Source organism: Pan paniscus, chromosome 5, assembly GCF_029289425.2.
Source record: "Pan paniscus chromosome 5, NHGRI_mPanPan1-v2.0_pri, whole genome shotgun sequence".
In the NCBI taxonomy this organism is placed as follows: domain Eukaryota; kingdom Metazoa; phylum Chordata; class Mammalia; order Primates; family Hominidae; genus Pan; species Pan paniscus.
Genome location: NC_073254.2, coordinates 139208155 through 139219672, shown reverse-complemented (window position 1 = coordinate 139219672; position 11518 = coordinate 139208155). Strand labels below are relative to the sequence as shown.

General features: G+C 39.6%; 1 protein-coding gene across 1 annotated transcript in view; it reads left to right on the top strand.

Annotated features, from left to right (window-relative positions):
• MAN1A1 (mannosidase alpha class 1A member 1) overlaps nucleotides 1-11518 on the top strand; it is a 172780-nt gene that overhangs the window by 143507 nt on the left and 17755 nt on the right. Inside the window, exons 7-8 of the mRNA XM_024929141.5 lie at nucleotides 1593-1716; nucleotides 5125-5218. Coding sequence (XP_024784909.2) covers nucleotides 1593-1716; nucleotides 5125-5218 — 218 coding nt within the window. The remainder of the gene's footprint in view (nucleotides 1-1592; nucleotides 1717-5124; nucleotides 5219-11518) is intronic.

Genomic DNA, 11518 nt, shown 5'->3' with positions numbered 1-11518 from the left:
AAGGAGCAGGAAGTGAGAGTGAGGCGAGCCCAGGACTGCAAGTGCCAGTAATCCTCATGGTTTCTCTCTTCCTCAGCAGCCTGGCAGCAGATGCCAGGACAGGACTGAAAGGGTTTACCCAGAGCTGTGACTGATACATGGCAAAAAACAAAGTGGGGGTGGACACCAAGAGCAGCATTTTGATGGGGTCTACCTTAGAAAGAGAGGAAAGCAAGAATTCCACAAGCCGTTAAGACCTGGCTCCAGCCTGTCCTTCCAGCCTTCTCTCCCACCAACCTCCCTTTCCTCCATTCTGCAGTGTAAGAGCTGCCTCTGGTTCCTGGCCAGCCCCTCTGCTCGTGTGTTCTCCCTTGCCCAGATTCTCATCATTTTTTCCTCACCAACTCGTACTTACCCTTCAAGAATCAACTCAGGAGTCTCTTCCTTGAAGAAGTCTTTTGTGATCCATCCCCACCACGCTGGATTGTGTGTCCCAGCTTTAGATGCTCAGAGAACTCTTCACACATTTATCTCGGCATTCATCATATGTGATTGGAACTATTTATGCTTAGTTCTTGTTCTGTCATTGCACTATTAGGTCTTTGAGAAAAAGTGATTGATTATCATAACCATGCTTGTAACCCAATGCCATGTATAGTCCTAGCAAATAGTAGGCATGCACTAAATGTGCATCTAAACTAAAAGTGTAGGATTTTAGCTATCAGAAAGGGAATTTATTAGGAGAATAATGAACTTTATTCTTTTGAATTACCACATCTTTCTTGAAGTGTTAAGTGGCTCTCCAGAAATAAACTGCACCCAAGAGTACTGCCATGTCTCAGGAGTCACTTTATGTGTATTTGTATGTATGTACATTTATAACTTTTTTAAAAGGCCTAGTTTTTTAAAAAAGCATTTCTCCAAGAAAGGCCATGAAGCAATAATTTCTGAAGCTCATGGCTTTCACCTTTCCAGATTTTTATAACAAAATTTTGTTGAGATTCTTGATCATAGGTTATATAGAGTACAGAATGAGTTAGCACCTTAGGTAATATGCTTAGAAAAAGATAAAATAGTGTGAAGATACACGTAAGAAAGGAAGTCTGGTAAATGCAGGAAGATTTGGAGAGGGATGAAGTGAGTGTATAATTAGTGAATCTTTGAAATTTATCTTCTATCCACATAAAATTTTGTATATAATGTGAATGTCCAAAATTCCTTGGTCTCTTAGGCTGAAATTAAAATGTTGAAGAGCTTTATGTGGCATTTGGGCATGGTGGGAGTGTTTTGGTCAGATTTTCTTTTATATTCTATGTGGAATGGTTATGCATCTATATAGCACCTGTATTTTCCAAAAGATTTGCGTGTTCACCAACAGCAAGTACTCAGCAGCTTTTTTCTAAATTAAGTCAACAGTAATTTTCAATTTGGAGATAGGAGACAAACCCTAAAACTGGTAGCCAAAGAAGACAGTGCTTGGTTTTATAATATCTAGAGTGGTCTATTAGCTAGGATGCCTTTTTTTAAAAGCTGTCTATTTCATGTCTGCTATTTAGATAGTGAAAAACGGAGTTAGTCTGACCCATAACTCTTCGATGTCATCTCTTCTTTAGTGGTATTGGAAGGAACTGGCCCTGGGCCTCTGGAGGCAGCAGTATTCTGGCAGAATTTGGAACCCTGCATTTGGAGTTTATGCACTTGAGCCACTTATCAGGAAACCCCATCTTTGCTGAAAAGGTGAGATTCTTCAATGTGCCTTGGCCTGCAAAGCAACACTTATGAGAAACAGTATCGTCTCTGAGAAGGTTTAGGAATTTTTGAAGTGGAAATAATAACCAAATTTGTTATAGCTCTTTCTGAAGTTTTGCAACATGCAGCATTTCATTTAGCCAAACTGTAAACCTACAGCCTTTCCAGTGCACCACTCTAGTTCAGGATGTGAGGGCACAGCTTCCACCTCTGGTTCCCTCTACCTTAAGTTAGTTACTTAACTCATCTGAAGTTTGTTTCCTTATCTAAAAATATTTAGTAATAAATGCACTACAGGAGCCAACTATGTGAAAGACAGACTGAAAGTGTCGTACAAATGTGATGTTGCACCTGAATTGGTCCCTCGTTTTCCGAAAGCAAACCCATCAATATTTGGATAAATTCATGTTCCCCCCATCACTCTACTTTTATTTTCAACCTGCTTTTTGGCTTCCCTTTACAGTAAAATTCCTTGAAAGAGTCGTCTCTGTTGTCTACTTTTCAAGTCTCTTGAACCTGCTCCAGTAGGACTTTTCCCCCAGCCACACCTGTCACAGTGACCAGTGAGCACAACAGTGCTAAAGCCACTTACCATTCTCCCCTTCATCTTCCTTGCCCTCTTAGCATTCGACACAGTCAGTTGTTCGTTCCTGAGATACACTTTGCGCTTGGCATGTAATACTCTCCCAGTTTGTCTCCTCTTTTGCTGGATGCTCCTTCTGTCTTTTTTGTGTCCTCCTCAACACCCCACCCTCTAAATATTGGAAAGCCCTAGCACTCAATCCTGTGCCTCTGCTTTTTTATATTCACTCCCTACATTGTTGCATCTAGTGTCTGGGCTTTACATACCATCTCTATACTCTAGACTCCAAGTTTATTATTTCAGTCCCAACCTGTCCCCTGAACTCCAGACTCTATATCTGTTTATTAAACATCTCCACTAAGAGGCCCGATAGACAAGTCCCACTTAAAATGCCTCGGACTTAACGCCTAGACGTGCTTCTCCAGTCTTTGCTATCTTGGTAAATGACATCTCACTGTACCCAGTGGTCTCCTCCTGGTTATTCTTTTTGGTAAACCCTAGGCCCAGTCCACTAAGAAATCCTTTGGGTGTCTCACTGCCTCTACTGCTGTCCTGATCTGGGATCCATCAGGTCACCTGGTGTACTGTATGTACACCATACAGTAGCCACCTGACCACCCCTTCCTCACCCCCTCAGCCTTCCCATGACACTCAGAGTAAAATAGGCCCTTATTGTGGCCTGTGGGGCCTGGGTGACCTGGGCCCTGGCTCTCCTCTCCTCTACCTGCTGACATTCTCCCCTTTGTCTCCTCACCTCTGGCCTCAGTAGCATTGCAAACCTGCTGTCTCCTCAGGGCCTTTGTACTTGCTCCTCTCTCTGTTCCGAGTGCTCTTCCTCCACATTTCCACGTGGCCTACTCCCTCACTTCTTTAATATTCTGCTCAAACACCTCCGCCTCGCCAGGCCACTCTGACTAACAGGGGATAGTCTCTCCACATCACCCTGTCCCGTTAACTCTCAATCAGCTCGGGTTACCATAACAAAAATGCAGCCAGAAACAACCGAAATTTATTTCTTACAGTTCTGGAGGCTGGGAAATCCAAGATCAAACTGCCCATGAGGTAGATTTTATTCTGAGCCTCTTCCCTGGGCTTGTAGATGACGAGAACTGTCCCAGTGTGTGTTCACATGATGTCTTCTTTGTGCTCTGAGGGAGAGAAGGAGTCACAGAGAGAGAGAGAGAGAGCTCTTGTGTCTCTTATGAGGGCACTAATCCCATTTAAGGCTCTACCATCATAACCTAAACCATCTCCAAATAAATCTCCAAATACAATCACACTGGGAGGTAGGGTTTCAGCATATGAATTTAGGGGTATGCAGTTCAATCCATAGCACCCTTTTATTTTTTTCCACAGTATTTATCATCTCCTGACATACTATACAGTTAGGTGTTACTTAACAGTGTTTATTCAACAGTGGACCACATATGTGACAGTGGCCCTGTAAGTTTATAATGGAGTTGACAAAATTCCTACGGCCTTGTGACATCATAGTTGTCATAATGTCGTAGTGCAATGCATTACTTACATGTTTGTGGTGGTGATGGCATAAACATACTCTACTGCCAGTCATATAAAAGTATAGCACATATAATTATGTACAGTACATAATATTTGATAATTAAATGACTGCATTACTGATTTATGTACTACTATGGTTTTTATTGTTATTTTAGAATGTACCACTTTTTTTTTAAGTTAGCTCTAGAAGCAAGGTCCTTCAAGAGGTATTCCTCTTCAAGGCATTGTTATCACAGGAGTTGACAGCTCCATGCGTGCTACTGCCCCGAAAGACATTCCAGTGCGATAAGATGTAGAAGTGGAAGACAGTGATATTGATGGTCCTGTGGAGTCCTAAGCTAATGTGTATATGTGTCTTAGTTTTTAACAAAAAGTTTAAAAAGTTAAACAACTTTAAAAAGAAATTTTAAATAGAAAAAAACTTATAAGAATATAAAGAAAGAAAATATTTTGGTACAACTATACAAAGTGTGTTTTAAGCTAATTACAAAAGAGTCAAAATTTTTTTAATTAAAAAGTTTATAAAGTAAAATTACAGTAAACTAACGTTAATTTATTATTGAAAGAAAAATACTTTTATAAATGTATTAATAATGGCTAAGTGTACCATGTTTATAAAGTTTACAGTACTATACAGTAACGTCCCAGGCCTTCACATTCACTTATTACTCACTTACTAACTCATCCACTGCAACTTCCAGTCCTGCGAGTTTCATTCATGATAAATGCCCTATACAAAGTGCCCTGTATTTATGTATAGGGTTATAAAATGTATAACCCTATAGAAAGGTATCATTTTTCATCTTTTATAGTGTATTTTTCTATGTTTAGATACACAAATACTTCAGTACAGTAACATATGCTACACAGGTTTGTAACCTAGAAACAGTAGGCTGTGCCAACTACATTTGTGACAGTGTGCTCTATGATGTTTGTACAAGAATTAAATTGCCTGTGTTTCCCAGCATGTATCCCTGTCATTAAGGGACACATGACTAGACTTATTGATTTATTGTCTGTCCCATCCCACTAGGATGCACAATTCTAAGAGTGCGGTGACTTTGTTTATCCACTGGCCCCTTGTTCCTAGTATGGCATCTGGCTAATGGTAGATAACTAATCAGTGTGACTATATTCACTTACTGTCATTATGTTTGTAATAATAAGCTAACAGCAGTTATCTTTGTTCTAACTCTGCATCATTTAAGTCAACTTGTATGTTCAAGAAGAAGAAGAATGGCATGAAAATTGTTTTTTAGATTTTCACGGTAACATTTTATTTTCTATTATAGGTAATGAATATTCGAACAGTACTGAACAAACTGGAAAAACCACAAGGCCTTTATCCTAACTATCTGAATCCCAGTAGTGGACAGTGGGGTCAACGTAAGTCAGAAGATTTGCATTATTATAGCTCTTTTTGGTACTGTACTCGTGGAGAGAGAGGAAGCACAAAAGCAGCACAGATTTTGTTGAGAAATGTTTAGAAAAGGAGAAAAGGGCATGGCTCCTTTAATAAACAGGCTTCTGTCATCAGATTGTGATATTAGGAAACTGGATTGTGTATTTTTCATATATAACTCCAAGTGTGATGACATATAAGCACATTTACAGCTATTAATCAGAAAGGGAAGATCTGGCCAGAGTAGTGTGGGGATGTTAATCTGTAACAAGCTGGTCATGTGGATAGAAAGGAAATTCATTCCTTTGTACTAATGACTATGAGGGTTTTATAGAGAGTAGGTAGACCATTCTGCTTCCTAACATTCTGTTTCTGCATGGCTATATAATGAGAGAGGAGCCTGAATTTTTAAGAGTTGGGAAATTGGAAGAGCAAACAGCCTGTTTTTCTCTTCTTAATTTTAAGCTGCCAGATATAAAGGTTTCTTGCCAGTAGAATTACCTTTAGGATGGGAGAAAGTATTGCACAAGAACTTTTGATCCTAGAAGCCTGCACTTAAGACTCTTCAGACGATTTTGAGCAGGGGCATAAAGATTCAGAGTAGTTGAAAGAAATGTTCTCAAGCTGATTTGGAAAAACAGTAGTAGATTAAATAGCTGAAAACAAGTGAAGAATATTGAGATACCCAACTGTAGCAAGAGTACACTGCCTTAAGATTTTACTCTAATTTGGGTTTTTTCTTTATATTTTAATATCATGTTCTTAGATACCTCACTATTACTTTAGAAGTACTTTTCTTAAAGAATAGTTTAATAGGAAAGAATATGCCAAAATCCATATGCTAAAATATGTCTGTAGCTCTGGAAGGCCTAGCTGTTGAAACCTTAGGACTATAATCAAGGTTACCACTTACCTAAGTGTGGTCAACAGATCACTGGAAGTCCTTGAGACCTCTGAGGAGGCCCACAAGGTCAAAACTATTTTTATTATAATACTAGTATAATGATATATAATAACAAGACATATAATACATGTCTTAGTCATATTTACTAAGCCAGGACACAGTATCTTGCACTTAGTGGATGTTTACTTACTTAAATTTCGTGAATACATATGTGCTCTGTATCTCATCTCTCTTTCTGCCTCTGCTTTTAATAGTGGTACTTTGAAAGACTTTCTGCCTTTTCTAATGTGTTGATATTTACACCTACAGTGTTAGGTGATACTGCTGAAGCCTCACTGAGAACAAAGGCAAACAAACACCAAATAGTACTAATATTCATATTTTTTCTTTTTTTTTTCTTTTTTGTGGGACAGGGTCCCACTGTGTCACTCAGGCTGCAGTACAGTGTCATAATCTCAGCTCATTGCAACCTCTGCCTCCTGGGCTCAAGCTGGGCTCAAGCTATCTTCCCACCTCAGCCCCCCCGAGTAGCTGGGACTACAGGTGCACGATGCCATGCTCAGCCAATTTTTAATTTTTTTTTTGGTAGAGAGAAGGTCTCATATTTCCCAGGCTGGCCTCAAACTTTTAGGCTTGAGCGATCCCTTTGCCTTGGCCTCCCAAAGTGCTGGGATTACAGGCATGAGCCACCACACCAGCCCCCATTGTATTCTTAATAGCATTTAAAAAAAGGATACTGGTTTCACTGATGAATGTGCGTACTGAAACAGTAAAAAAAAAAAAATAGTGATTCTAATAAATACCAACCTGTGAGTACACACCTTTGTCATGTTCTGTGACGTGAAATGGAAAATACTCATAAATCACTCCTGCTGAATTATGAAAAATGATAGTTGCATCAAGGAAAAGCTCTTGGGTGTTTTGAGTTGCAAGCTGAGCTAGCCACTTACTGTTTTACAGATTCAACATTTTTACTTGAAAGAACAACTTAAAAAATGGTTATTTAGGCTAGGTAATCAGGAGCCATGTTCTTGAAAATAAGCTTGTCACTTCAAGGAAAAGTCACGGTATTTGTGCCAATGATTATAATCCAAGTTTCTAAATAAAAAATAGAATTTTGGAAAACTTGTGCATGCTACCATGAGCTTGACACAAATACTTTTCCTATTAGATTGATGATGATATTAACAAATGTGGTTTTCTGATATTGTATAATGGAATGGGTCAATATTTGAAAGATCTGCATAGTTCAGTGAGCCAGTATTTTCCAAATGACCAAAGCATGATATTATAAGATCATATATGGAAAACAATCTGTGTAAAGTACAAGATAGACCAGTGGCTTTTAATGTAACAATATGAAAATTCATTAATGTAATTTCTAATTTTACAATGCAATTAACCTTTAAAAAAGAAACCACTTGTTGACTCTTGTTGTAGTATCAAAGAAAAATATCCACAATTGTGTGAAAAGCCTGTTAAAATATCCTTTCTTTTTCTGACTGTATTACTGTGTGAGGCTGACTTGTCTTTGATGTATTACAGCCAAAACAACATATAGCAAAGGATTGAAAGTAGGGCAGACATGAGTATCCAGCTGTCTCCTGTCAAGGCAAACAAGAAAGAGATATGCAAAAATGTGAAATTGTGTCAGTCTTCTCACTAATTTTTTGTTTTGTTTTGTAAAATATAACTGTTTTGAAAAATTGTATATGTTAACATAATGGGCATGTAATTATTATTTTAAATGAGGTAACGAAAATATTTTTAAATTATTTTAATTTTCCAGTGTAGTAAATATAGGTATTATTTACATAAATTATTTGGGGTGTCCATTTCTTTTGAAGATTACAAAAGGGTGCTGAGACTCAACAGTTTGAGGGCCACCAGAGGACTAGGGATAAAACAACTTGTGTATATTTCTGTTTTGTTGTTTGAGATGGAGTCTCGCTCTGTCACCCAGGCTGGAGTGCAGTGGGACAGTCTCAGCTCACTGCAACCTCCCTGTCCCATGCTCAAGCAATTCTCCTGCCTCAGCCTCCCGAGTAGCTGGGACTACAGGCATGTACCACCACACCCAGCTAATTTTTGTATTTTTAGTAGAGATGGGGGTTTCACCATGTTGTCCAGGCTGGTCTCGAACTCCTGACCTCAGGTGATCCGCCCACCTTGGCCTCCCAAAGTGCTGGAATTACAGGCGTGAGCCACGCTCCCAGCCCTTGTATATTTTTCTAAGTATAAGGTGACAGGATGTGATTCTCTAAAAGCACAAGCATTTTTGGAGTATTCCTCACCACACATTTCAAAAGCTGAAGAAAAGTCTCCTTCATTTACTGTTTCCTTCCTATGATTTAGGATTTAGAAGCTGCTATGAAGGGGGACAGAAGGAGCCAGTTGTACTGGAACATCTCCGCTTCACCTTCTGGGTCACCTGTATGCTATGTATTTGGCCATGTTTCCTAGTACAAAGAGCCCTTTATATTTAGATTCCTTATGGGCCAATTTCCTGATGGAAAAACAAAAAACAAAAAACAAAACAGGATTGATGAGTCTTAGCTCTCTCTCCTGCCCCAACCCCCATTCTGTGTTCTAGCCAGAGGAAAACACACTTATTTTTTTATTCTTCAATCGAGGCCTGCTTGGCCATGTTCAGGTCTTTGCTTGTGCCATTTCCTTAGCCCTCCCACCTCTCAAGACCCAGCTCAATTGCCATTTCTTCCAGGATCCCCTCTTCAGTGCTCCGGTTGGGATTTATTAGCATCCACTTTTCCTCTATTCTTTCCCTGCCCCAGTACTTTGAGTGCTTTCCTATCACAAACCTTTTCCTGATGATTCACATCCATATGCATCTTCCTAAGGATCCAAAGCTTTTGCGGGTAGTAACCATGTCTTAGTCATATTTACTAAGCCAGTACACAGTGTCTTGCACCTAGTAGGTGTTTACTTACTTGAATTTTGTGAATACATATGTGCTCTGTGTCTGATCTATCTTTTTGCCCCTTACCTTTTTTTTTTTTCTTTTTTGGAGACGGAGTCTTACTTTGTCGCCCAGGGTAGTGTGCAGTGGTGCAGTCTCAGCTCCCTCCACCTGCCAGGTTCAAGCGATTCTCCTGCATCAGCCTCCCAAGTAGCTGGGATTACAGGTGCCCGCCCCTACACCAGGGTAACTTTTGTATCTTTAGTAGAGATGAGTTTTCACCATGTTGGCCAGGCTGATCTCAAACTCCTGACCTCAGGTGATCCGCCCTCCCCGGCCTCCCAATGTTCTGGGATTACAGGTGTGAAACACCACGCTGGACCTGCCTCTGCTTTTAATGGTTGTTCTGCTTGTTCTCTTTTAGCAGTTGCCCCTGCTCCTCAGTTGTGGCTGAAAGGCAGTATCTGGTCCTGGTCACTGATAATATGAACTGATCTTGTTACTATTGAGGCCAGATGGCAGGGTTTCCTGTCTGTACACAGAGTATTTATCATCCCTTGATTTCTGTAACAGCCATCCATCTATCTATATCTAGTCTAGCTAGCTATGTGTAGTGTCACTAGCATCATTGGGGGATTGTTTCAAAGAGAGAAATTCAGATGAAGTCAACAAAAATTTTAAAAGGGAGATATTGAGTATTTTAATTCTTCTTTGTCTTGATTCTTTTGCTACTTGCTTTTTCTCTTTTTTAGATATTAGAAATTCTTTTATGGGACCTATTCTTATGAAGAAAAGAATAAATTACTCCTTCAGAGAAGAGCGTAATATTTGACTGACTACAGTACACCTCACCTTTAGAGCAGTTGGACATAAAAATACCATATTATGTTATTTCCAGAAGTAGGTTGATCCTTTCCTGCTGATAAATTCAGGCCTGCTCTCCCCGACATCCACTAAGATGTTTACACAGGACTGTGTTGACAAACAGCCATCCAGGCCTGAAGGAAGCTTAGTGAGTGACATGCTAAATTAATGAGAAGACCTGTTTCTCTTCTACGTTCCTTTGTCTTGTTCTTTTTTTTTAAATGTGAAATTTTTATAGGCAGGAAATTTTAAAAATAGAAAACTAGCACTTACCAAAATTAATTAAAACAAATGTATTCTTATATAACACTTTTTTCTTTTTTAAAAAAAATCCCCAGCTGCTCAAACTTGCTTCTTCCGTCTATTAGAAAATCATAACCCAAGGGGAGGAAAACATCAAGCTGCTTCTGGCCATTGGTTTTCAGCTCTCATTGCTTTAACTCCAAATGACACGTCTGGATCCTGGCCATCGTTTCCTATCACTTCATCGAGTCAGTGTTGTTTTGACAATGCCAAACCATGATTTGCTTTTCCACGCATCACTTGCATGTGTCTCCTACAATCATGTTGATAACAACAGGGCTTATTATTGATGAGTTCGTACTTAGTCTATTTAGTTTGTAAATGTCAGAGGTTTCTGTGTTGATTTAGGAAACTGTAAAGGTCACTTCAAGAATCAGACTCAGAATTTTTTAAATATATTTTTACACTAAAATTTAAACTATAATTCTACACTTTCTGCAAAAAGAAAATCACATACTTTACTACTTTAAAACATGGCTCTTTAGCTTGAGTAGTTACAGCCCTTTATTAAGGTTGACATAGAAGAATTTTGCTTTGTTCGTCAGTTATTTGTTGAGTACCTACCATGTGCAAGACACTTTCCAGGAGCTGGGGTGGACTGGGAAACATAATAGGTCTGGTCTCTGCCCTCTTGGTTCATGATCTTGTGGAGGAGACAGAAGAAAATGTTACCACATTATGAAAGTGCAGGTGATAAGTGTGTGCTACCAAAAAGTATGTGACAAAGGAACCTAGTGGCATTGTCAGAGAACACTCCTTTGAGGAAGTGCCATTTGGTCCCAGATACGAAGTATGAGTAAGAACTACTAAAGAAGGGGAAGGGGGTCCTAGGGTCCATTTCAGGCAGAGAGAACAAGGCCTATAGAAGCCCTGCCTGAGATGAGATGGAACCTGATGTTTTTGAGGAGCCAAAAGAAGGGCTTTATAGCAAGTGAGCAGAGAGCAAGTGGAGCAAGACTGAATGGCATAGAGAAGATTGAGATCTTGCATGGCACCAAACACACAGGATTGAAAGGCTTCAAGTAAAGGGTGATCTCATTCATGTATTGAGAGGGCTATTCTGGCATTAATGTGGGGAATAGATTGAAGGGGCACTGTCATTAGAACTCTGGGCCAGGCGCAGTGCCTCATGTCTGTAATCCCAGCACTTTTGGGAGGCTGAGGCAGGCAGATCATCAAGTCAGGAGTTCAAAACCAGCCTGGCCAACATGGTGAAACCCCATCTCTACTAAAAATACAAAAATTAGCCAGGTGTGGTGGCGGGCTCCTGTAATCCCAGCTACTCGGGAGGCTGAG